This window comes from Oncorhynchus tshawytscha, linkage group LG09, assembly GCF_018296145.1.
Source record: "Oncorhynchus tshawytscha isolate Ot180627B linkage group LG09, Otsh_v2.0, whole genome shotgun sequence".
Lineage (NCBI taxonomy): Eukaryota > Metazoa > Chordata > Actinopteri > Salmoniformes > Salmonidae > Oncorhynchus > Oncorhynchus tshawytscha.
Genome location: NC_056437.1, coordinates 68,135,665 through 68,161,234, shown reverse-complemented (window position 1 = coordinate 68,161,234; position 25,570 = coordinate 68,135,665). Strand labels below are relative to the sequence as shown.

The 25,570-nt window shown below is 42.1% G+C and overlaps 1 protein-coding gene across 1 annotated transcript in view; it reads right to left on the bottom strand.

Moving 5' to 3' along the window:
* Positions 1-25,149, bottom strand: part of crhr1 (corticotropin releasing hormone receptor 1) — a 150,420-nt gene extending 125,271 nt beyond the window's left edge. The window contains exon 1 of the mRNA XM_024432904.2: positions 23,823-25,149. Coding sequence (XP_024288672.1) covers positions 23,823-23,846 — 24 coding nt within the window. The 5' untranslated portion in view covers positions 23,847-25,149. The remainder of the gene's footprint in view (positions 1-23,822) is intronic.
* Positions 25,150-25,570: the final 421 nt, after the last annotated feature.

Below are 25,570 nucleotides of genomic sequence, written 5' to 3'. Positions count from 1 at the left end.
ATCCCTTATTGATGTCATTTGTTAAATCCACTGCAATCAGTGTAGATGAAGGGGAGGAGACAGTATAAAGAATTATTTTTAAGCCTTGATACAATTGAGACATGGATTGTGTGTGTGTGCCATTCAGAGGGTGAATGGGAAAGACAAAAGATTTAAGTGCCTTTGACCGGGATATGGTAGTAGGTGCCATGGGCACCAGTTTGTCTTAAGAACTGCAATTCTGCAGTTTTTTTTAACGCTCAACCGTTTCCCGTGTGTATCAAGAATGGTCCACCACCCAAAGGACATCTATCCAACTTGACACAACTCTGGGAAGCATTGGTGTCAACATGGGCCAGCTGTCACGCCCTGGTCTAAGTATTTTGTGTTTTCTTTATTATTTTGGTCAGGCCAGGGTGTGACATGGGTTTATTATGTGGTGTGTTTAGTCTCGTTTTTTTTGTAGGTATTGGGATTGTGGTATAGTGGGGTTTTCTAGAAAAGTCTATGGTTGCCCGAAGTGGTTCTCAATCAGAGGCAGGTGTTTATCGTTGTCTCTGATTGGGAACCATATTTAGGCAGCCATATTCTTTGAGTGTTTCGTGGGTGATTGTTCCTGTCTCTGTGTTAGTTTGCACCAGATTAGGCTGTTTAGGTTTTCATGTTACATTTATTGTTTTTGTACTGTTTGTGTTTCATCTTCATTAAAGATGTATCGAAATAACCACGCTGCATTTTGGTCCTCCTCTCCTTCACCGCAAGAAAACCGTAACACCAGCATCCCTGTGGAAGGCTTTCGACACTTTGTAGAGTCCATGCCCCGATGAATTGAGGCTGTTCCGAGGGCAAAAGGCAATTCAATATTAGGAAGGCGTTCTCAATGTTTTCTAGTATCAGTATACTGCGTTGGTGTTTGTGGCTGTATTCACTTGTGACATGCCCATTTCTGATCCTCCACTTCAAGGAGTACAAGAGCGACCATTTCTTCAGCAGTATCACAGAAACCTTATTAGTGTGGCACTACACAGTAGTTGTGGCATTAAGTTAATATTGCCGAAGACTCAATTTAATTATATTGACATTAATTAATGTGCTATATGACCCACGGCTATGAATACTTTAAATTGCTTCCACCACATTAAGCCTGATTAAAAGGTGACATTTTTTTAAATGAGCAAATACTGCATCGTTTAGTCATGGTCAAAACCAAATCTGATGCCCCGTGTTATATATATGCCTCCCTAGTTTCCATTGCTCAAAACGTATCTGTCAAAAGCAGTATTGGCATTGTACTGTAGTAATTTGGTAGGTCTTTGTCCTTCATCTCATCCAAATACACAGTATACTTCATGCCCTAAAAGTAATTATAAAACTGCTGGTTTGAGGTCAGGCACGTCAAAGGAAATGTGTTAATCAGTTTTTCTACTACAGATGGAGCTTTTGCCTCTTTCCAATATAAATGTAACCTATGAATAATGAGACTGCATTTGTCAGGGTAATTAAAATGTATAACCAACAACTCAAGCCTCATGCATTGAGAATGTACTCCATTTCCATCTGATAGCTAACAAGAAAGCAGCTTTGAAATACAAACAGAACTACTTCCCTTCCCTATTAGAAGTAATTCGCTATTGTTTATACACAGAACTGAGCTCCCAGACCCGGTTTGAACCATACTACCAAATGGTGAAATAGTTCAGTGCTCAGAAGCAGACCAAATCAAAGATGTTTGCCTTCTTTGCATCATTAACCAAAACAAATCAAAATTCAAACAGACATGAAAATAGAGGGGCCAAATGCTAGTTGTTGATAGGTCCTTGGTGATGGCAAAGGGTACTAGTCTTGCGGGTCAGAAATCCAGCTTACTTAACTACTCTGTCGTAATAGTTTACTCACTGCTTTGATGTTTGTCAGAGAGCCATTGACAGCAGAGAGTCTGACATCATACAAACCACTATCATGTCTGATCATATGTGACAAATTGTACTGCCCTGTCACAGTTGAATTGCTACTGATGTGTATGCTGTTAAGGGGGAGCTGGATAGCAGCTCCAATGGCAGACTCCATTATATTGAGATTTAAGTGTCAGGCCGCCAGTACGCATGCTAGCTACAATTAGGCTAGCATGGCAGATAAGCCTGACAAACAGACCCTTAGACACGTCAATGCATCAGGGCCAAGTGACACCATGTTGAATTATAGGCGGTGCCTGAGAGATCTGATTAATGCGCCATCCTACATGATTTTCTATCTTGCTTCGTGCTTCAAAACAACTGGGACAGCATTGGGAAACAAGTGGAACCTTTCACTAATGCAAGGTTCTACGTGCAACCCCTTTACCACTAAAAGGTTCTAAGTACAATATGTTTCACCACCAAAGGGTTCTACCTGGAACCAAAAAGTGTTCTCCTATAGGGACAAAAAATTATATTATTTTCTTAGAGTTTAGGCAAGGGGGATAAATGGAGTCTGTGATGTCTGTGATGCGTGACAAACACATATTTCTTTAGACTTTGATTACACTCAGTGGGTTTTAGGATGAAAGGGGAATTTAACTTTTCATCAACTGTATCATACTCTAAACCAGTGCAAGGCCTTTCTCATAAGAACCTCAGTGCTTACATGGGTCAGTGTTTCACGCATAGGGCAGTTACTTAATCCACTCTAGTGGAAAGTTGCTGATGATGCACCTTAAAGTAAGAGTTATATATTGGCAGCAGCATAAAAAGCAAAGATGAGTATAGCCTCTTCGGACATGAAATGCCCACAGGCTATTTGATAAACAGGGCTTCCTTTTGGTCTACAGTTTTTCTGCTCTGATGCCGGTTAAGGGCATATTATCATTTTAGACGTAACCTTCATGGAGATAAACGTCCCTATCAGCTTTGGTATTGATCTGTCAATCTTACATTGATTCCTATTTTCTCTGTCCACCAATCAGATGCAGTGGCGGTCGGTGCCGTTTAAGATGAGGAAGGATAATTATTATTTTTATGAGCATGGCCTTATTTCTATTACAGCATATTGGATGACTGGCATTCATATTCCATTCACCCAGCTCAATGTAACACTAATAGGTTTAGGCTACTACATGATACTCAAATTTTCCCTATGCCCACCATGAGGTTGCTACAACCTAGCCTATGAATGAAAGTACACTGCTCAAAAAATAAAGGGAACACTAAAATAACATCCTAGATCTGAATGAATGAAATGTTCTTATTAAATACTTTTTTCTTTACATAGTTGAATGTGCCGACAACAAAATCACACAAAAATTATCAAAGGAAATCAAATGTATCAACCCATGGAGGTCTGGATTTGGAGTCACACTCAAAATTAAAGTGGTGTGTGTGTAGCTTCCACGTGCCTGTATGACATCCCTGATGAGGTGGCGGATGGTCTCCTGAGGAATCTCCTCCCAGACCTGGACTAAAGCACCACAATCTGTGGTGCAACTTGACGTTGGTGGATGGAGCAAGACATGATGTCCCAGATGTGCTCAATTGGATTCAGGTCTGGGGAACGGGCGGGCCAGTCCATAGCATCAATGCCTTCCTCTTGCAGGAACTGCTGACACACTCCAGCCACATGAGGTCTAGCATTGTCTTGCATTAGGAGGAACCCAGGGCCAACCGCACCAGCATATGGTCTCACAAGGGGTCTGAGAATCTCATCTCGGTACCTAATGGCAGTCAGGCTACCTCTGGCGAGCACATGGAGGGCTGTGCGGCCCCCCAAAGAAATGCCACCCCACACCATGACTGACCCACCGCCAAACCGGTCATGCTGGAGGATGTTGCAGGCAGCAGAACGTTCTTCACGGCATCTCCAGACTGTCACATTTGTCACGTGTGCTCAGTGTGAACCTGCTTTCATCTGTGAAGAGCACAGGGCGCCAGTGGCGAATTTGCCAATCTTGGTGTTCTCTGGCAAATGCCAAACGTCCTGCACGGTGTTGGGCTGTAAGCACAACCCCCACCTGTGGATGTCAGGCCCTCATACCACCCTCATGGAGTCTGTTTCTGACCGTTTGAGCAGACACATGCACATTTGTGGCCTGCTGGAGGTCATTTTGCATAGCTCTGGCAGTGCTCCTCCTGCTCCTCCTTGCACAAAGGCGGAGGTAGCGGTCCTGCTGCTGGGTTGTTGCCCTCCTACGGCCTGTTGCCCTCCTACTGGCCTGTCTTCTGGTAGCGCCTCCATGCTCTGGACACTACGCTGACAGACACAGCAAACCTTCTTGCCACAGCTCGCATTGATGTGTCATCCTGGATGAGCTGCACTACCTGAGCCACTTGTGTGGGTTGTAGACTCATGCTACCACTAGAGTGAAAGCACCGCCAGCATTCAAAAGTGACCAAAACATCAGCCAGGAAGCATAGGAACTGAGAAGTGGTCTGTGTTTATCACCTGCAGAACCACTCTTTTATTGGGGTTGTCTTGCTAATTGCCTATAATTTCCACCTGTTGTCTATTCCATTTGCACAACAGCATGTGAAATTTATTGTCAATCAGTGTTGCTTCCTAAGTGGACAGTTTGACTTGTGATTGACTTGGAGTTACATTGTATTGTTTAAGTGTTCCCTTTATTTTTTGAGCAGTGTACATTGTTGTCACCATATTAGCTAACGTCATAGTCAACATAGCTACTAGAACTAACACGTGTATACAATGATGCAGTACAGTATAGAGTCAGCAAGCAATTTAGCAGTTGCTCCGGTGGGCCCCGTGGCAATAAATTAATAAGCCTCTTAAATGGTTCTGGTACCGTTTCCGACCAACATTTTCGCTTATAAATTTATCTGTGGTCACCGTAGATCAAAATAGCTTTCATTGAGCGGTAGCCCTGACTCTTCTGCCAGTGTGAAGCAGGGTGTGAAATCTGACACCACTTGAAGCTGGGATGTCCCTCCTACCATTTCTTTCTCTCTTCTGACTGTCCATCAACTCCTTGCTGAACCCTACGTCATAGCCACTAACAACGCATATGCCTGGAATTTTTATGTTTCCCATTGCTCCTCTGAGGAGCCTCCACTGATCAAATGTGGTATCAACAAATCTTCGTCCAATTGGTTTTGGTAGCAACAATGCCCCCTTGCCCTTATTTATCTAAATGGAATTTATACATTTCCTAGAATGGACATTAGGAAACCAGCAATAAAGAGAGTCCCATATGTTGCTATGTACTGTACACTTCAAATCCAAATACATAATTTTCTAATTAGAATGATTTCCCACTCAAAGGATTCCACAAGCTCTTTGTTGAATAAATATCTCAGCTCTACTCCAGCCCAAGATGTAGAAGAGCGAACCGCAGTGATGGTCGCATATGTTGCTTTGTACACATCATACAAATACTTAATACCTCATTTTTGATATGTATACTTGAAATCCAAATACCTAATCTTCCCATTAGAACCCAATCACTTTCCACTCTCAAAGGATTCTCCACTTTAGCCTCTGATATAGAAGAGCACAGATCCTAATAGTCGTCTCCAGCCATACTACTCTGCAATGCCGAATGATGATGTTCGGATGGGGAGAGAGAGAAAGAAACAGTGGAATCCAGTGCAAAACAGCTGTAGAGCTGTAGAGTAGAAGGTAATGGACTTGCAGAAAATTGGTTGGACTTGCAGAAAAACGGCCATGGAGGTCTCCGTCGCCATATGTCTTCCCTCTGGCAGTGGCTGCAGGGCTGCTGGCCCCCCTTATCCCTCCATCCCTCTATCCCTTCTCCCCCAGCCAACCCTCCATCCTTCTCTTTATCTCCAGAGCCAGGGACCGGGCCTTCTTGAAGCTTGACAGCTGGGACAGGGAGTGGAAGTGTGGCCAACGTTGGCCCATGCAAGTGTATGTTGCTGTCACTGTGTGGATCTTTGAGTGGCTGATGACAGGTGCTAGAGACTCACACACACACACACACACACACACACACACACACACACACACACACACACACACACACACACACACACACACACACACCACCTGGCTATGGGCCCCATCGGCCCCATCGGCCCCATCAACCCCAAAACGACCCTTTCCCTCCATTTAGCTTAGTTTCCTCTCTTGGCTCAGCATTTACTCTGTTCTCCATTCATATCAACGTGGTAATGATTGGACAGGATGAGAGGAGGACTACTTGGCTGTGTCTCAAATGGCTCCCTATATAGGCTCCCTATTTCCTATATAGTGCACTACATTTGATCAGAGCCCACAGTGCTATATATAGAGAATAGGGTGCCATTGGGACGCAGACCTTGATAGCCACTACCTCCTCCAGCTGTCGAGAGTAAGGTGCCTCTGGCTACCTTGGTGGCCCATAAGGAGCGGCTGTTTGTGTTAGCTACAGTGTCTAAGCTTCACTTATCTAAAGTGAGCAGGCTGCTCACTGTGAACGAGTCGATAGTCTGGGACCAGCAGGAAAAGGGGCCCTGCTTGACATTCAGCACACCAGCAGCTTTCTAGGCAGAACTTCTGAAATGAATCAAACCGGAAGACGCTGTGGTTACAAAATCTTCTCAAAATATGTTCTAAAAAAAACAACTTGATAATCCCACTTGGGGAGAGAAATCAAATGGCTAAAGGTTGGTGTATTATAACTGAGACTGAGGGCCTTTTGATGGTTGAGTGGCTTGATGGAGTGTTGGATGTGAAGATCACCTGGCAGAGGATGTGGCGGTGAGGTAAAATACAGTAAATTGGACATTTTCCGCAGTCACTGTGGTCTGGCCACACACTTAAATGAGTTTTCCTGCTCTTAGCCTGAGGGCAGATCAAATTTTAACAGCCACTATAAACACCTCCAAAGGGGAAAGAGGAGAGACAAAAGGTGCTTTCAAATTACCACAAGGATTAAAACTTTCTGCCCTGGTCTCAGTCTCCTGACGATGCAGGACATTCCAGTCATTTTAAACAGCCTCTCTCTCTCTCTCTACGTCTCTTTCTCTCTCTCTCTCTCTCTCTCTCTCGTCTCTTTCTGTCTCTCCATCCCTCTCTGTCACTCTCCTAGCACATAATCGAATCTCCATGGTCACTACACAAATCTTCCTCCAGGCTAGCGTTAGGCTTGTGCTAGCCACAGACGTAAGCTGTTAATTCCTCCACGGTGTGTGACAAAGCAGGCGAACTCGACGCGCAAACATGCAACAGTCAGGAGAAGACTTACACTGCATTTATGGATGCGGAACAAGACAGCAGAGTCAACCGCCCGTGAATACATTTTCCATCATGCTCTCTGTGTTGCGTTTTGCAGCCTCAGAGGTGTCTTTTCAAATGGCTCATTTGAGATTCAGATTCGGAAAAGTGTTACTGTCCCATTGCCGAGCAATTTGGCTTTCTCTTTAAAGTTATGAAATACAAATGGGCATGGCACGATGACAAAGAAAAAGTTGCAGCACATATAAAAGACAACAACGTCTACTGCAAAGACGACAAGTTGTGAACGAGCCCATAAAAAGACAGTGTGCAGCACCATTATTTCATTAGGGTTTGCAGCCTCGCCGGCGCTGCGACGTGAGCAATGGGATGCAGAACTTGGTCTGCCTCTACCAGACTTAACAAACAATACATTACAACTAATGGGGGAGAGGGAGCGAAAGAAAAACAACGCGAGTAGACAGTGATGAATGCCTTGTTTGTTCAACTACCAGATATCTCCAAGTTTGTTCAAACCTCCCACATTTCAAACAGAAGCCCCGCAGAGCAGGAAGCACACAGCAATGAAAAAGAATAGCACACAGAAGCCTTTGAGCTTCAGGAGAATGCAAAGGTCTTTGCCTGCTTTGCATCCTGCACTGATGATTGATTTCACAGGCACAGCTAGGGAAGCTAGAATCAATCTAGGATGGCCGTCTTGCAAAAACCAACATTGATATATGGAGGTAAACACTTAAAGAAAAACCAGCTACCTTCACCCTCGCAGCCGGGCTGTATACTGTAATTTGTGTTCATCCACCAACCTGTTTTGAAATTACATGGTAGATAGACAACCAGCACTACAGGTGTCATGGCAAGCTAACAAACTAACTAAGCAGGTGCCATGGCTAACTAACTAACTGGCACAGATGATGGTGGGGACCGTGCTCCGTGGGCGTAAGTAAGGAGGACAGACCCTTGTCACTGTTGCCTGCCAGGCTGCCTGATCTACTTTGATCCCTGGGGCTAGATCCAGCTAGCATACTGTGGTGCTGCAGCCTCAGCAGCACCTCTGTTCCGTTTAAGGCTCTAATGGTGTTTACACATGCAGGGCATTATGACGCTCCACTGTTTACCCTGCCTTATTATCACAGGGGGAGGAGAGAGAGAGGAGAGAGAGAGAGAGAGAGAGAGAGAGAGAGAGAGAGAGAGAGAGAGAGAGAGAGAGAGAGAGAGAGAGAGAGAGAGAGAGAGAGAGAGAGAGAGAGAGAGAGAGAGAGAGAGAGAGAGAGAGAGAGAGAGAGAGAGAGAGAGAGAGAGAATGTGTCGCTTGCATGGGTGGTATAATATGGATTGCATTATATTGATTGTTGGCCACACTTCCACTCCCTATCCCAGCTGTCAAACCATGGGTGTATGTTTGTTTGTGTGTCAGTCAGAGCTTGTGGGGTTTGTAGTGTAGAACTTGTGTGTTGGTGCATATCATGAAAGGCAAGTACGCAAGAACGCTAATACTGTCAAGAGACAGGTGTGTGCTTGCACTCACTTCCGCATCATTAATGGAAGTTATATGTTCGAGTGCTGTGTCGTCAGTACTGTAGGTGTATATTTGTAGGAGGCTGCATGGCATGTATCTATTAATTAATGAGGCAGATTACTTGTTGTGGGTGTTGTGGGTCTCTCTATCCGTATCCATGGGAGCAAGGCCAGGGAACTGTGTGTGTGTGTGTGTGTGTGTGTGTGTGTGTGTGAGTGAGTGAGTGAGAGAGAGAGAGAGAGAGAGAGAGGGATGGCTACTGAGGACACCAGAGCATCAAAGCCCTGAGAGAAAACATGTCTATGGGAGATCCCTATTTCTTCCCATTTTGATACCCTCTGAGGGAGGACTGTCGGATCAATATTTATTTCTGCCTCCCCTATGGGCTGTGGTCAAAAGAAGTGCACTACATAGGGAATAGGGTGCCATTTGGGACAAAGACTAAATATGCATCTCTACTTTGCCTCTTCACTTGCCCTTGCGGTTGTGGTTGATTCTGGGCTGGTATCGCCGCTGTAAGGTTGTTAATTGTGATAAATGAGAATGTCACCAGCTCCTACGGTAGCCCAGCGAGTCAATATATTTTATGCCAGCTCTGGCATGGCACGGAGCTGATGTCTCTGTGGGTAATTAATGGAGGATGCTCAGGCTTGTATCAAGGATGGCGGTAAAAAGGCACAGTGCACCTCTCTCTTGCATACTCCTCTCTCTCCCTACTCTATAATTCTAGTGCAGCCACTTGGGCAGTCTTGTGTGTGTGTATCTGTGTGTGTGTGTGTGTGTGTGTGTGTGTGTGTGTGTGTGTGTGTTTGTGTCCGTGTGTGTGCAGGACTGTGTTGTGCTTGCATATGGGTGCATGTGTATGTTTGGGAATGGAGGTGATTGTACTCGTACATGTTCAAATAAATTAGACGTCGGAATGGTACGTGGATAAGATCCCTTGGTCATGCCCCATACAGACTGATTCTGTCCTTTGTAATTTTGTCTTTCCTCTGGAGAAACTAAACAATGACGTTCATCTGGATAGGTGCAGTCTCTCTGAGACGTTGTGACACGGGGGAGCGAAACATGGAGTCAAGCGCTTCCACTTGACTTCCTGCATATCTCAGGCGCCTCGAGCCTGCGACAGATACCGGGAGACCTGGGATATAAAAAAAAAAAGTCCCCACTCACAGGACAATAAATATGTCACTCTGTCGTAGGAAAGGAGGCCAGTGTTTACAGCCTGACCAAGCATGGGTTATCAGGCCTCTGGACAATCCACAATGCACCATAAACATTACAGCAGAGATGGAGGAGGAGAGAGGGAGAGGGAAAGAAAGAGAGCAAAAGGAAGGGAAGAGTTTGTAGTATAGTGAAGACTTAAGGGCCATTTACATTATCTCTCTTCAACATCAGATTTGTTACTTTTCTGTTTATACTGGCCTTGGATGTTGTGTGGCCAAAGCTACATTCCTGCTTCATATGTGAGCGCAGCTATTAGCATACCGTAAATACCATAGTATATAGACAAACAAAATAAGGATAGCAATTGAAATTATACAGGAGCTTCTCATCTAAACCATATTCCACATAATGTTTTACACTTAATTAATGCAATGATTCAAACATTTGTGGATATTTTCTAAATATATTTCCATTTGGCTGAAGCAAAAACGCTGTAAATAAATGTATATTAAAATTTCCGTTGTAATTGTGTTGATGATTTTCTTGTGCTTATTCTATTTTATATGAATTGTGTCAAATAATTCAGCATCAGCTGCCATCAATACTTTGTAATGTTGAATTTGAAATAAACCATTCTAAATACAGTGCATTCGGTAAGAATTCAGACCCCTTGACTTTTTCCACATTTTGTTACTTACTGCCTTATTCTAAAATTCAATTACACATAATACCGTATAATGAAAAAAGCACAAAAAAAAAATTTTTTAGACTATTTTGCAAATGTATAAAAAACGTCAAACTGAAATATTACATTTACATAAGTATTCACACCCTTTACTCAGTACTTTGTTGAAGCACATTCGGCAGCGATTGCAGCCTTCTTGTGTATGATGCTACTGTACAAGCTTGGCACACCTGTATTTGGGGAGTTTCTCCCATTCTTCTCTGCAGATCCTCTCAAGCTCTGTCAGGTTGGATGGGGAGTGTTGCCACACAGCTATTTTCAGGTCTCTCAGGAGATGTTCGATCGGGTTCAAGTCCGGGCTCTGGCTGGGCCACTCAAGGACATTCAGAGACTTGACCCGAAGCCACTCCTGCGTTGTCTTGGCTGTGTGCTTAGGGTCATTGTCCTGTTGGTTGGTTGAACCTTCGCCCCTGTCTGACATATATAGACAAGTGTGTGCCTTTCCAAATCATGTCCAATCAATGAAATATATCACAGGTGGACTCCAATCAAGTTGTAGAAACATTTAAATGATGATCAATGGAAACCGGATGCACCTGAGCTCAATTTCGAATCCATAGCAAAGGGTCTGAATACTAATGTAAATAAGGTATTTCTGTTTAAAATGTTTAATACATTTGCAAAATGTCAAAAAATCTGTTTTCGCTTTGTCATTATGGGGTATTGTGTGTAGATTGCTGAGGATTTTTTTTTTTGTGATCAATTTTAGAATAAGGCTGTAACGTAACAAAATGTGGAAAAAGTCCAGGTGAATACTTTCCAAAGGCACTGTACACAGTAGAAGTTGGAGTAAATTGGAAAAGCAAGTAACTTAGAAGAACAACAAAAATAACACATTTAACTTGTAAAAGTACCTCTTGTTAGCTACTCCCTATAGTTGTGCAGATTTACACTAAACAAAAATATTCACCCAACATGTAAAGTGTTGATCCCATGTTTCATGAGCTGAAATAAAAAGCCCCAGAAGTTTTGCCAAGACAATCCATCCACCTGACAGGTGTGGCATATCAAGAAGATGATTAAACAGCATGATCATTACACAGGTGCACCTTGTGCTGGGGGCAATAAAAGGCCACTTTAAAATATGCAGTTTTGTCTCACAACACAATGCCACATGTCTCCATTTTTCAGGGAGAATGCAATTGGTATGAGAGCCACCAGAGCTGTTTAGAGCATTTAATGTTCATTTCTCTACCATGAACTGCCTTCAACGTCGTTTTAGAGAATTTGGCCGTACGTCCAGCTGATCTCAAAACCGCAGACCACGTGTAACTATGCCAGCCCAGGACCTCCACATCTGGCTTCTTCACATGTGGCATCGTCTGAGGGGGGAGTAATTCTGTCTGTAATAAAGCCCTTTTGTGGGGAAAAACTCATTCTGATTTGCTGGGCCTGGCTCCCCAGTGGGTGGGCCTATGCCCTCCCACCCCTGCCCAGTCATGTGAAATCCATAGATTAGGGCCTAATTTATTTAAATTGACTGATTTCCTGATACGAACTCGAACTGAGTACAATCTTTGAACTTGTGGCATGTTTCGTTTATATTTTTGTTTCAATATAGTTCACATCAATAACAGTTGAGTGAAAAGGCTTGTTATTTACAGCCTATCGAGACACGGCTATAGTGTCTCTTCGCCCTACATCATAAATATCTCCCGCTTCCTTTCCTAATCAGCTAATTTGTGAGCTGCTTTAAGGCTATGTAATTGCACTGATAATAAGAATACAAAACCTCCACAAATAAACCAATAAACAACACAAGCAGCCAATTCTGTTCTCCAACTACACTCCAGTCCTCCTGATCAAACAAAAGGAAAAAGAAAAACAACATACCCCTTTTGGGAACCGCAAACAATTGCTTTGATGAGTTTGTGTTAGCTTTAAGTGGGAAACCGAGTATGTACTCTGCAAAAACAAAACAATCACACAGTAACTTAATTTAAGTAACTTATCGGAAAAGTCAACCAAACCATGGTTGGCTCTCCAACGCTTTGTTATGGCACCGCCCCCAGTACCTGCTGCTCTCAAACCACCATAGACTGTGCACTTTCATTTAATTATTTTGCAGATTTGAGTGGTCAATTGGCTTGGGTGAAACCCTGATGCAGGTATGGAAATGTGTTGCCTTTGTCCTCCCCTGAGTTAGTTGGGAAAGATTTTTTCTCATAGTTATTCAACCAAAAAACCATAACAAGCTTCAAAGCTGCATGGGACTCAAAGAAATAGTCCCCCTGAATTAGTACAGTGCCTTCAGAAAATATTCATACCCCTTGACTTATTCCAACATTTTTACCACCTGAATTCAAAAATGTATTAAATAGTTTTTTTTTCTCTCAGCTATCTACACAGAAGACCCCATAATAACAAAGTGAAAACATGTTTTTGAAATATAGAAATATCTAATTTACATACACTACCGTTCAAAAGTTTGGGGTCACTTAGGAAAATCACATCTTTTGCCCATTAAAATAACATCAAATTGATCAGAAATACAGTGTAGACATTGTTAATGTTGTAAATGACTATTGTAGCTGGAAACGGATGGAAAATCTACATAGGCGTACAGAGGCCAATTATCAGCAACCATCACTCCTGTGTGCCATTGGCACGTTGTGTTTGGTAATCCAAGTTTATCATTTTAAAAGGCTAATTGGTCATTAGAAAACCCTTTTGCAATTATGTTAGCACAGCTGAAAACTGTTGTTCTGATTAAAGAAGCAATAAAACTACTAGCAATAAAAGTACTTTGTTCTGAAACTCGTCAGTCAATTCTTGTTCTGAGAAAGGAAGGCTATTCCATGCGAAAAATTGCCAAGAAACTGAAGATCTCGTACAACGCTGTGTACTACTCCCTTCACAGAACAGCGCAAACTGGCTCTAACCAGAATAAAAAGAGGAGTGGGATGCCCCGGTGCAGAACCGAGCAAGAGGACAAGGACATTAGAGTGTCTAGTTTGAGAAACAGATGCCTCACAAGTCCTCAACTGGCAGCTTCATTAATTAGTACCCGAAAAGTACCAGTCTCAACATCAACAGTGAAGAGGCGACGTCTGGATGTTGGCCTTCTAGGCAGAGTTGCAAAGAAAAATCCATATCTCAGACTGGCAAATAAAAATAACAAAATAACAGAAGAACTCTGCCTAGAAGGCCAGCATCCTTTTCTTTAAAAAAAAAGAACATTTCTAGGTGTCCACAAAATTTGAACGGTAGTGTAAGTATTCACATCCGAGTCAAAACTTTGTAGAAGCACTTTTGGCGGTAATTACAGCTGTAAGTCTCTAAGAGCTTTGCACACCTGGATTGTACAATATTTTCCCATTATTCTTTTTAAAAATTCTTCAAGCTCTGTCAAGTTGATTGTTGATCATAGTTAGATAGCCATTTTCAAGTCTTCAAGGTAAGGTTCTGTATTTATGTTCTTAGTCAACCTTGTGTTATGTTTAGTTGTGTTCTTGAACGTAGCCCTGTATTTCGCCAACCTGATCCGACCCTTCCTTTCACCCTGGAGGTGGATGCCTCCGAAGTAGGAGTAGGAGCCATACTATCTCAGCGGGTGGGAACATCTCCAAAATCACATCCCTGTGCCTTCTTCTCCGTTATCCCCCGCTGAGAGGAATTACGATGTGGGGAACAGAGAACTCCTCACCATCAAGCTGGCCATCGAGGAGTGGCATCACTGGTTGGAGGGCACACAACATCCCATTCTCGTCCTAACAGATCATCGTAATATGGAATATATCAGAGGGGCCAAGAGCTTAAACTCTAGACAAGCCCGCTGTGCTCCCTTCTTCACACGCTTCCATTTTCATGCTATTTACATCCCTGGAAAGAAAAACGTAAAAGCTGATGTTCTCTCCCGCCAGTTTGACCTTCCGACCAGTAACTCAGACCCTACATCCATTCTTCCTTCCTCTTGCATTATGGGACCGGTACAGTAGGAGGTTCACTCTGCCATACAAGAAGCCCTAACCTCAGACCCGGCTCCTCCTGGGACACGAGCTGGGAGGTGTTATATACCAGCAGCTGTGAGACCCCAACTGATACAATGGTGTCACACGTCCTTGGGGTCAGGACATCTGGGCATTACACGAACCACTGAACTTCTAGCCGTAAATTCTGGTGGTCCTCACTGAAATCCGACCTAAGGGATTACGTACTCTCCTGTCCAGTCTGCGCCCAAACCAAAAGCCCTCGCAATCTCCCTTCTGGTAAGCTTAAACCTTTGCCAATCCCTCACAAACTCTGGTCCCACATAGCTGTTGACTTCATCACAGACCTTCCTGAATCCTCTGGTAACACCACCATCCTTGTCATAGTAGACCGTTTTTCAAAAATGTGTCATCTTACCTAATGCCATGGAATTGGCTGAGTGTATGTTCCAGCAGGTGTTCCGTCTGTATGGGATTCCGGGGGACATCGTCTCTGGGCCCCAGTTTGTCTGCCTCTCCACATGACCGGAGTCAGTATGTGGCCTGGGCCGAATACGCTTAGAACTCACTCATGCATTCATCCCTCCGCCTTACTCCGTTTCAGTGGGTACTTGGTTACCAACCCCCCACGTTTCCCTGGGAGGCGGGGCCTGGTACTGTCCCAGCTGTCGACGACTGGTTTCGGCATAGTGAACGGGTATGAGAGATCGCTCACCGGTATTTGCAGGAAGCCTCCAATACCCAGAAACGCTTTGCCGACAGACGCCGCTGACCTACGCCACTCTTTCACCCCAAACAGCGTGTGTGGCTCTCTACCAGAGACAACTGGCTCTGCCTCCCCTGATAAAAAGTTATGTCCTCGCTTCATTGGTCCCTTCAAGACAACCCATCGCGTCAACCCTGTCAGGTACCACCTCCAATTACCCAGTCAGTACTGTACTTACAGTACTGTAAGGTCAGCCTTGTGTTCTGCTCCGTTGTGTTCTTTAACGTAGCTCTGTCTTTCATTTTTTCATTGATTTGACCTATTTTAGTTACTCGCCTGGACTCGTCAGTTCATTCTGTTAATTTTCTTAGTCAACCTTGTGCTCTGTTTCGTTGTGTTCTTGTGAGATATTGTTCGTTTTGACTCTACTAAGCCTTTTCCTAGCTTGTTTGTGAGAACCAGTTTTAGCCTTTAGTCCTAGTTTTTTTTCACCTGCCTGTTTGCCAACCTATGTATGACCATTGCCTGCCTGTGACCACTATTCCTGCCTTCTGCGAAGATGTAATAAACACCTGCCACACTGAATGTGAATCTACACCTTTAAGTCTACTTTCAAACCGATCAGAATTTCCATTAAACGTGGTTTGGCGTCCAGGGGAATACTTAATCTGGGTCTGCAAAACTGGCCGATAGATTCCTTTTCAGACATTATGAGACTGTTATCCCTTAGACTCTAAGGTGAATAGCCTTTGAGTACTACACTGAAAATAGACTACACAAAAAATAAATGAGTTTGACAGTCTACAACTCAACAATGGCTAGCATTTGAAAAATAAATAAAAGATTACATTTGTCCAGAAATATTTGCTTTATTGCTTTGGTATTCATTTCTTAGCCATGTTTAGTTATGTAAGGACTAGACTGCAAAATCTCTGATTTTCAGTTTCACAATGCTCATGTTTCGAAAATAATCATCTCTGTATTGTTATATCTATGACAACACCCCCATCACCAAACCTTAACAACATGAAGAGTAAACCAATCAGATTCAGATTATGGACGGTCAAAGTAAAGCATGAAGTAAATAGGAAAATAAATAGGAAATAGGAAAATAAAATAGGAATAGATAGATAGAGAGGCAGCGTGTCCGTGTTATTTACATGAGTTTCTGGATGTCCAGTTTAACCAATTAAACTTTAATAGTCAATGCACAGCTTAGAATTATCTTTACATTAGATATCACTGTCTGTGAATCATACCCCTTCAGCCCTCTGCTATGCAATCTCTAACAGTTATCTTCCAATGCTTCAGTGCTGCTTTTTCCAGGGTCAAATAAATAGTGTGGCCCATATCTTATCTATTCAGTATACCTACAAACACCAGTTAAGACCGTGTTACAATATAGCCACGACTGCATCGTCTCTATGTAACCAGGTTATTACACCACCGTCTCCCCAACCACGTCTTTCCACAGCACTGATTGGCCTTATGACTGACACATCAGTTTCTTACAGCACCCCTATGGAAACAAGACAGCGAGGCCTGCGTCCCAAATGGCACCCTATTCCCCACATAGTGCACTACTTCTAATAGCCCAATGGACCCTCTTGGAATAGGGTGCCATTTGGGACGCAGCCAGTGAGTGCTCCTACAGTGTCTTTAAGTGCTTTTATACATGTGTCTGTGAGCATAGCGTGATGTAGAAAAATAAATAACAGCCATGCAAGTCAGCAGATGGATCGCAGTTTGGCTTGCCCGGAATTAGTTCCTTCATTTTTATTAAAGGGTCAATATGGGAACGGTGAATACATTTTGACATTTTAAACGTGGTGGCTGCGTTGTTTTTGTTTGAATCTCAGACTGCCCCTTTAAATACCCAGCTCTCCGAGGTTTCACTTGAAATTGATCAGACCCATTTTCTGAGAATTTTACAGGGCTCATGCTGTAAGGGGCTTAGGGAAAGGAGAAGCAAAGGCTTTTCTGAGCAACTATGATTGTTATCATCCGCATTTGATCTAAAACTGATTACCTTTGGTACGTAATGTCCTGTCCTCCGATTTAGTTATCTTTTTTCATAGAATGAATTTACACAGGAGGCAATCAATATGTAGTTAACCAAAGACTGCAACTACAGGTCCATCTTAAGCCATCAGTCTATGTGACGTGTCGTGACAAATTATTTTGCTTCATACCATTTCCAATTTCTTTTTACACATTGTATTGTTTTGAGGAACTCTGAATGTACACTACCATTCTAAAGTTTGTGGTCACTTAGAAATGTCCTTGTTTTTGAAAGAAAAACACGTATTTTGTGATTTAAGATGGGCAAAAGAACACAGACACTGGACAGAGGATTAGCTAACACAACGTGCCAATGGAACACAGGAGTGATGGTTGCTGATAATGTGCCTTTGTACGCCTATGTAGATATTCTTTTACAAAATCAGCAGTTTCCAGCTACAACAATCATTTACAACATTAACAGTGTCTACACTGTATTTCTGACCCATTTGATGTTATTTTAATGGACAAAAAAAATGCTTTTCATTCAAAAACAAGACATTTCTAAGTGACCCCAAACTTTTGAATGGTAGTGTATGTATTGCAATCCAAATCTAATTTCTACTTTATATCTTTTTTAAAAATCAGGATTTTAGATGTGGTGGTCTAAAGAAGCCTGATATCCTGTGACTCAATAAAAACAAGTGGTTAGAATTTCTCCTCCAGTTGCTTTCTATACCTTGGGACCAATTGCATAGAAGTGGCATAGATTTCTCATGGGCTAGACTAGGAAACATCTACTAAAATCTGCAGCAGAACTCTTGTCATGATGAGTGACATTAAGCTATTCATCAATGTGATAGGTTCAGGGCTGTGCATTACCAGGGTCATATTCATTAGGGGGAATAATTTTCAAAATGGACTGAAACAGGGAGGTACCACTGTACATGAACTTGTCCAATAAGAACACTGAGTAGCAAAACGGTTTGCTACGGTTTGCTACGCTGTGCTCTACTGAACATGACCCTGACCAGATAGAAGAGTGCCCCCCTCTGGCCTTCAACTCATCCCACCTGACCTTAATAGAGAGAACCTGTACTTCTGATAAATGTCCATTCTTGCAGAGTGCAAACACTACATTTTCATGTCCACTGTAATAGACTCCTGTACTGATAGATACACCTGGCAGCCACACCTATAGTATAGCCCAGTATGACATACTGTATAGTGGGATATTGGTTGATTACTGGGCTTCAAACTTTGACTGATTGAAGTTCTCAAGCCTCATCCTATCTGCCGAAATCAGTCCAGTCACCTTGGCTTGGGGAAGGTGGGCTTTAAAACATGTGTGTGCTGGCAACCTAGCTATCATTGATTAATATGTTCAGTTGGAGCTGCTGATGCAAGCGCTTTCAAGGATTTCAGCCTTGCGCTGACAAACACATACTTTATCATCAATGTATAGCCACCTGCTTGGTATAGTGCACTATACAGGGAAAAGTGTAATATTTCAGACGCAGGCCAGATATTCTATAGATTTATAGGTGACGGGAGTCGAGAGAAGGACGCACATTATGCATCTTGAAAGGTCAAACCATAGTGTACAGTAAATGCATGTATTCCATATACAGTGGAAGTTGGAGGTTTACATACACCTTAGCCAAATACATTTAAATTCAGTTTTTCACAACTCCTGACATTTAATCCTAGTAAACATTCCCTATCTTAGATCAGATAGGGTCACCACTTTAGTTTAAGAATGTGAAATGTCAGAATAATAGTAGAGAGAATTATTTATTTCAGCTTTTATTTCTTTCATCACATTCCCAGTGGGTCAGAAGTTTACATACACTCAATTAGTATTTGGTAGCATTGCCTTGAAATTCTTTAACTTGGGTCAAATGTTTTGGGTAGCCTTCCATAAGCTTCCCACAATAAGTTCGGTGAATTTTGGCCCATTCCTCCTGACAGAGCTGGTAACTGAGTCAGGATTGGCCACCTTGCTCGCACACGCTTTTCAGTTCTGCCCACAAATTGTCTATAGGATTGGGGTCAGGGCTTTGTGAGGGCCACTCCAATACCTTGACTTTGTTGTCCTTAAGCCATTTTGCCACAACTTTGCTTGGGGTCATTGTCCATTTGGAAGACCCATTTGCGACCAAGCATTAACTTCTGACTGATGTCTTGAGAGGTTGCTTTAATATATCCACCTACATTTCCTCCCTCGTGATGCCATCTATTTTGTGAAGTGTGCCAGTCCCTCCTGTAGCAAAGCACCCCCACAACATGCTGCTACTCCCGTGCTTCACGGTTGGGATGGTGTTCTTCGGCTAGCAAGCCTCCCCCTTTATCCTTCAAACATAATGATGGTCATTATGGCCAAACAGTTCTATTTTTGTTTCATCAGACAAGAGGACATTTCTCCAAAAAGTACGATCTTTGTCCCCATGTGCAGTTGCAAACCGTAGTCTGGCTTTTTTTATGGCGGTTTTGGAACAGTGGCTTCTTCCTTTCTGAGCGGCCTTTCAGGTAATGTCGTTATAGGACTCGTTTTACTGTGGATATAGATACTTTTGTACCTGTTTCCTCCAGCATATTCACAAGGTCCTTTGCTGTTGTTCTGGGATTGATTTTTACTTTTCGCACCAAAGTACATTCATCACTAGGAGACAGAACGTGTCTCCTTCGTGAGGGGTATGATGGCTGCGTGGTCCCATGTTGTTTATACTTGCTCACTCTTTTTTTGTACAGATGAACGTGGTACCTTCAGGCGTTTGGAAATTGCTCCCAAGGATGAACCAGACTTGTGGAGGTCTACAATTGTTTTTCTGAGTTCTTGGCTGATTTCCTTTGATTTTCTCATGATGTCAAGCAAAGAGGCACTGAGTTTGAAGGTAGGACTTGAAATACATCTACAGGTACACCTCCAATTGACTCAAATGATGTCAATTAGCCTATCAGAAGTTTATAAAGCCATGACATATTTTCTGGAATGTTCCAAACTGTTTAAAGGCACAGTCAACTTAGTGTATGTAAACTTCTGACCCACTGGAATTGTGATACAGTGAATTATAAGTGAAATAATCTGTCTGTAAACAATTGTTGGAAAAATTACTTGTGTCATGCACAAAGTAGATGTCCTAACCAACTTGCCCAAACTATAGTTTGTTAACAAGAAATTTGTGGAGTGGTTGATTTCAATCCGACATCAACTGTAGGTAGTCAATGAGACGCATGGCTGTGGTAAAGGTCCCAGGAACTGTTCATGGTCACACAAATGTATTATATTCCCCAGTGGCAGCTTCTGGTGTGAAGGGAAACCAATCCAAATGGCACCCTGCATTCTACAAAAATATAGTCAACACCTCAGGGGTGTAAAGTACTTAAGTAAAAATACTTTAATGTACTACTTAAAATAGTTTTGGGGGTATCTGTACTTTACTTTGCCATTTATATTTTTTCAACTACTTTTAATTTTACTCCACTACATTCCTAAAAAAAATGAACACACTTTTTACTCCATTCATTTTCCCTGACACCCAAAAGTACTCGTCACATTTCAAATGTTTAGCAGGACAGAAAAACAGTCCAATTCCCACACATCAAGAGAACATCCCTGGTCATCCCTATTGCCTCTTCTGTGGCAGACTCACTAAACACAAATGCTTCAAATGTAAATGCTTCATTTGTAAATGAGTGTTGACAGCAAGAAGCCCAAATAGATTTGACAAAAGAAGAAGAATTTCAAACCCTGATTACATTGGGTTACGATAACCTCTTTATTTATGTGTGGGAATACTTGGGAACAGATTTTCTGAATTTGCAATCTATTTGAGCTGATTTCCTGATGATTTTACAGTCTTTTATGTAAAAATAAATTAATAAATATATTTTATTTTTTCTACGAAAAATTGGGGGGCCAAATAAAATCACCTGGGTGCCGAATTTGGCCCACGGGCCGCCTATTGGGGAACCTTGTTGTATCGTGCTAGCACACACTGTTATTCCTCAAAAGCCAGTTTCCCATCTGTCAGACAAGCAGCCATTGGTATTCAGCTATGTGATATGGTTGGCCGGTAGGATTTCTATCTCTGTAGCTTCTGTGCCCGTAGAAATATAATTACTATAGTATACTAGAATTAACTGGAATTGAATGGGAATATTCGTTCTGTGGTCTGGTCCTTTCCATCTGAGGGCTCTGTGATGAGTTAATTACTTCAGCGAGGACAGACAGACCCAGACTGTGACTAGGGGTACATTGAGATCTCTAATTAAAGAGGTGGACATTGAGATTTTATTGAGGAATAGTTTATATGAGAGGCTGAACAGACTGGAGTCTCACTGACATTCACACCTGATGAAGGGACAAGGATCTGTTTGCCTCTGAAAGAGGGCCCTGTTTAGGACTATCCTTAAAAGTTTGGTAGAGAGGAAAAAATATGTAGGCCTACAGAGTCTTGTCTGCCAGGCAAATTGGGAGTATAAAAATAACATTATGTTGGTGATTCATTCGAAAATGTAAAATGTATAGTTTGGTGGACAGGAAAACAATGTTTACAGAGTCAGACAGTTTGGCAAATGGAGAGTATAAAAATGACATTGTTGATTCACTTTAACATAATCAAATGTACATATCAAGTGAATCATATGAAAATCAAAGACATGGGATGGTTGCTCAGTCAAAACAAAAGTGATCGGATCATTTGCATGTTTTCTAGCTAGATGATTGATCTGCAATCAGATATGCATAGTTGGTTTTAATTTCATTTTCACTTCCTCACTGTCCAGGTTGTCTTTTCTGCTTTAATCAGAATGTCAACCCTCACTGCATTTAAAACTGTCAATCACTTCACCTCATAGCCCAGGGTAGAGTTCCCTAATCTCTCTCCATTGGATAAATGCCAGACTAACCTCAAGCAATATAGGATTTGTGTGATTCACAGGCAGTGGCTGTGTAGAAATGAATCCCCTACTGCATCTGCATGAGTTTGATTCTCAATGCATCAGGGTGTCTATATTGAGACTGTTTTTAATATACTGCACAAAGAAGGTATGATCATATGCATACACCAGATACACAAGTGTCTGTAAGCCAAACATTTTCAGCGTAAACATTAGGTATGCATGGAACAAATTGTGTCAACCTTTCCGTATTTTACTGCTCCTTGTCGTGAGGTATTGCATGGGTAACCCTTGCTTTACACAACAGAACACATGGATCATTTCTGTTCCATGCAGAATTAGAAGTATTTGTATCTCTGCACCGTGTTTCCACTGTATAAGCTTACTTTCTCTATACACTTGTGCAACCTTTTGTAAAGCTGTCAACTCTGCACAGCATAAAGCATTCATTTTGGCCACAAGTTGTGGCAAAGATTTTTATCATAAAGTGAAAACAACGAGAATAAAGAGGCTTGGCATGTGTCGGCGATGTCAATGGTTCGAAGAAGCTTAATTTTAGTGTTTGTATTTTGATTTATGACATCAAAATGCGGTGCGCTATGCGGCGAGGTGCCAAACCTCTCCAACTTCGCGCAATCAAGATTGAAGAATCCCGTACAAGTAGTAGGCCTATGCAAGTGCTGAATAGTTGTTTTGTTGCTGTCGGTGCTTTCAATCTCCGCAGGTCATGTAGGCTATGTGATGTGATGATTGTATAAGAAAACAGACATATTTAATCCTACCGATTTAGATTTGACCCTCACTCAACCGTGTAACGACAATGCGTAATCTTCTCCTGAGTTAGGCGAAATCAGGCGAGCCAAAACAACACCAAAGATTGACTGAAAGACTTAGATTGATCCCAAAAGCTGTGGCCAACAGCCACGTGTCTCCTGCGGATTTAAATGAAATTGAATACCTGCTGAGTCTTATTTGCAATATTTCATGTCTCAGCATTATCAGCGCGTAACTGCGTTTAATTGTATTCTTGAATACAAGCCAAGTGAATGAATCAACAACAAAAAAATGCATATAACAATATTTAGCAATATCCCTTTTAATAATAATAGTTCATAGTGCTAGAGAGCCCCAGTGCCAATATAACTTGCATTTGAAGTAATATTATTCACTAGATATTGTTCTTTGCAGGTGTTGTAAACGGAAAACACACAAACACACTCTTACATTCATCCTTTGCTGCTGCTACTCTTTTCCTTATTTTACTCGTATTATTATCTATCCTGATGCCTAGTCACTTTACCCTGCCCTCGTGTACATATCTACCCCAAAAACCTCGTACCACTGCAAATTGATCTGGTACGCCTACTGGTAGCCTACTCTCTGTATATAGGTCCATTCTTGAGTATTTTATTTTATTCTTCGTGTTACTATTTTATTTGTATTATTAATTTGTAACTCTGCATCGTTGGGAAGGGCTCTTAAGCAAGCCTTTCACGGTAAAGTCTACACCAGTTGTATTCGGCGCATGAGACACATACAATCTGATTTGATTTGATTTGAAAAAACAAAAAAAACAAATCTGTCCCAAGCAGTGAGAGGCAAAAACACAATCTCAGCTGCCAACAAAACCTTTTCTTTTTTTTTTTTTTTAACAACATAGCAGTTAACTGAAAGAACAACAATGATTTAAAAGCATCTCGCATGCACCTGACATACCTGGGGAAGAATTCGCAGCCACATTTTTCTGTGTGTTTATTTGCTGATATCTCCAAACTGCACTCCTGCCTTCCCGCAGTTACCACGAGATGCCTCCGGTACCGGATTAGGGACACTCAATTCTCACAAGAGAGGATATCACACCGCTTTCAGAATGAATCTTGCCCACATGAACAACCAACAGTTACTTATCGTTATGCATTTTCTCAAATATGAAGTCCCAATAAAGTGTTTAAGTAAATGTTCATTTATTTTATAACACAGCCTATAAATTGCCGGTCATTATCTTAACGAGATATGTTTGGTGTTAATCGATGTCAGTCCATTTCAGAGGAAATTCAAACGTCTCTTCGGAAATATTTTTTTGTATAATGTTGATCCGTAGTAGTCTATTTCCTTCTGTATTACACCGCTATATATCCCTGTGAATGGACTTTCCAGGGTACTGCGTTTAGCTTGATTTTAATAATAGCCTACATGTAAATATCTACTGTTCTCCATGTACATAAAACGAACATTAGAGGTTTCGTCCGAAGTATCCAATAATTAATTCCGTGGGCCTATTGAAATTCGGTCAGAGATTGATGTCGGTCGGGTCTCGCCAACTTCAAAGCGTTACAGCCTTTTGCGTCGTCCTTTTTCAATCCCTCTTCATAACAGTCCTCTCATGTATTGTTTTTTTTGTTCGATGTGCGACTGGTCAGGTCCTCCAATATTTATTTTCTCAATGCTAAGGTCTCCAAAATACCATTTAACTTATAATATCTAGTCAACATACACCACAGCATTAATTAAATCTGCCCACTGCGCTCCAAAAAGTGAAAAGGGAAGAGTGCTTCGCAGGCTCAGCTTCAGAAATCGCCTAATATGATGTGTTTGACAAAACTATACCGGTATCCTCTTAACGCAGTGGCGGGCCACAGTCTTTCTCGCGCTTGGGGTGTTTCAGCTCCAATTCCACTTCACTGCAGTTCGACCGGCTGCTTTTAGAATTTGAAATATTTTGTTTGCGGTACTGCTCTCCCAGCCTCCATAGGCAAATAGTACAAACTCCAGCATGCGATCGCATAGACTGTCCTACGTCACTACACACTTTACGGCTCTCCTCTCTTCACTTTAGTTTTTCCTCCTGAGAGCAAATTAGCTTGTATTGCACTTCATCAAAACAACATGTTAGATCTGTTCTCGATGTATGTCCAATGGTACACACCAACTCCAGGGAGCACGAAAATGTATGTCTGTGAAGCTGTAATATGGTTCAATGAAAGCAATAATTTGCCAAATAGGCCCATTGAAGCCCCCTTGAAAGCTCTAGACCCATGTCATATATTGTATAGGAACATGAGGATACATAACTATAACCTAATTTATGCTGGCCACTCAAATAATCCCCTGACCCCTTCCTCCCTCGCTCCATTGTACTGCCTTATCTCTCCTGATGCCCCACCATGCGTATTTATTTTTTTATTTAACCTTTATTTAACTAAGCAAGTCAGTTAAGAACAAATTCTTATTTACAGTGATGCATAGGAGCAGTGGGCTAAGTGCCTTGTTCTGGGGCAGAACGACAGATTTTTACCTTGTCAGCTAGGGGATTTAATCTAGCAACCTTTTGGTTATTGGCCCAACACTTTAACCACTAGGCTACCTGTCATATAGTTCCCTTATGGACATTTCCACATGTTTTGTACATGCAAAATTGTATTTCACGTGTGAAATCATGTAAAACCATGTGGTTTTGGAACACT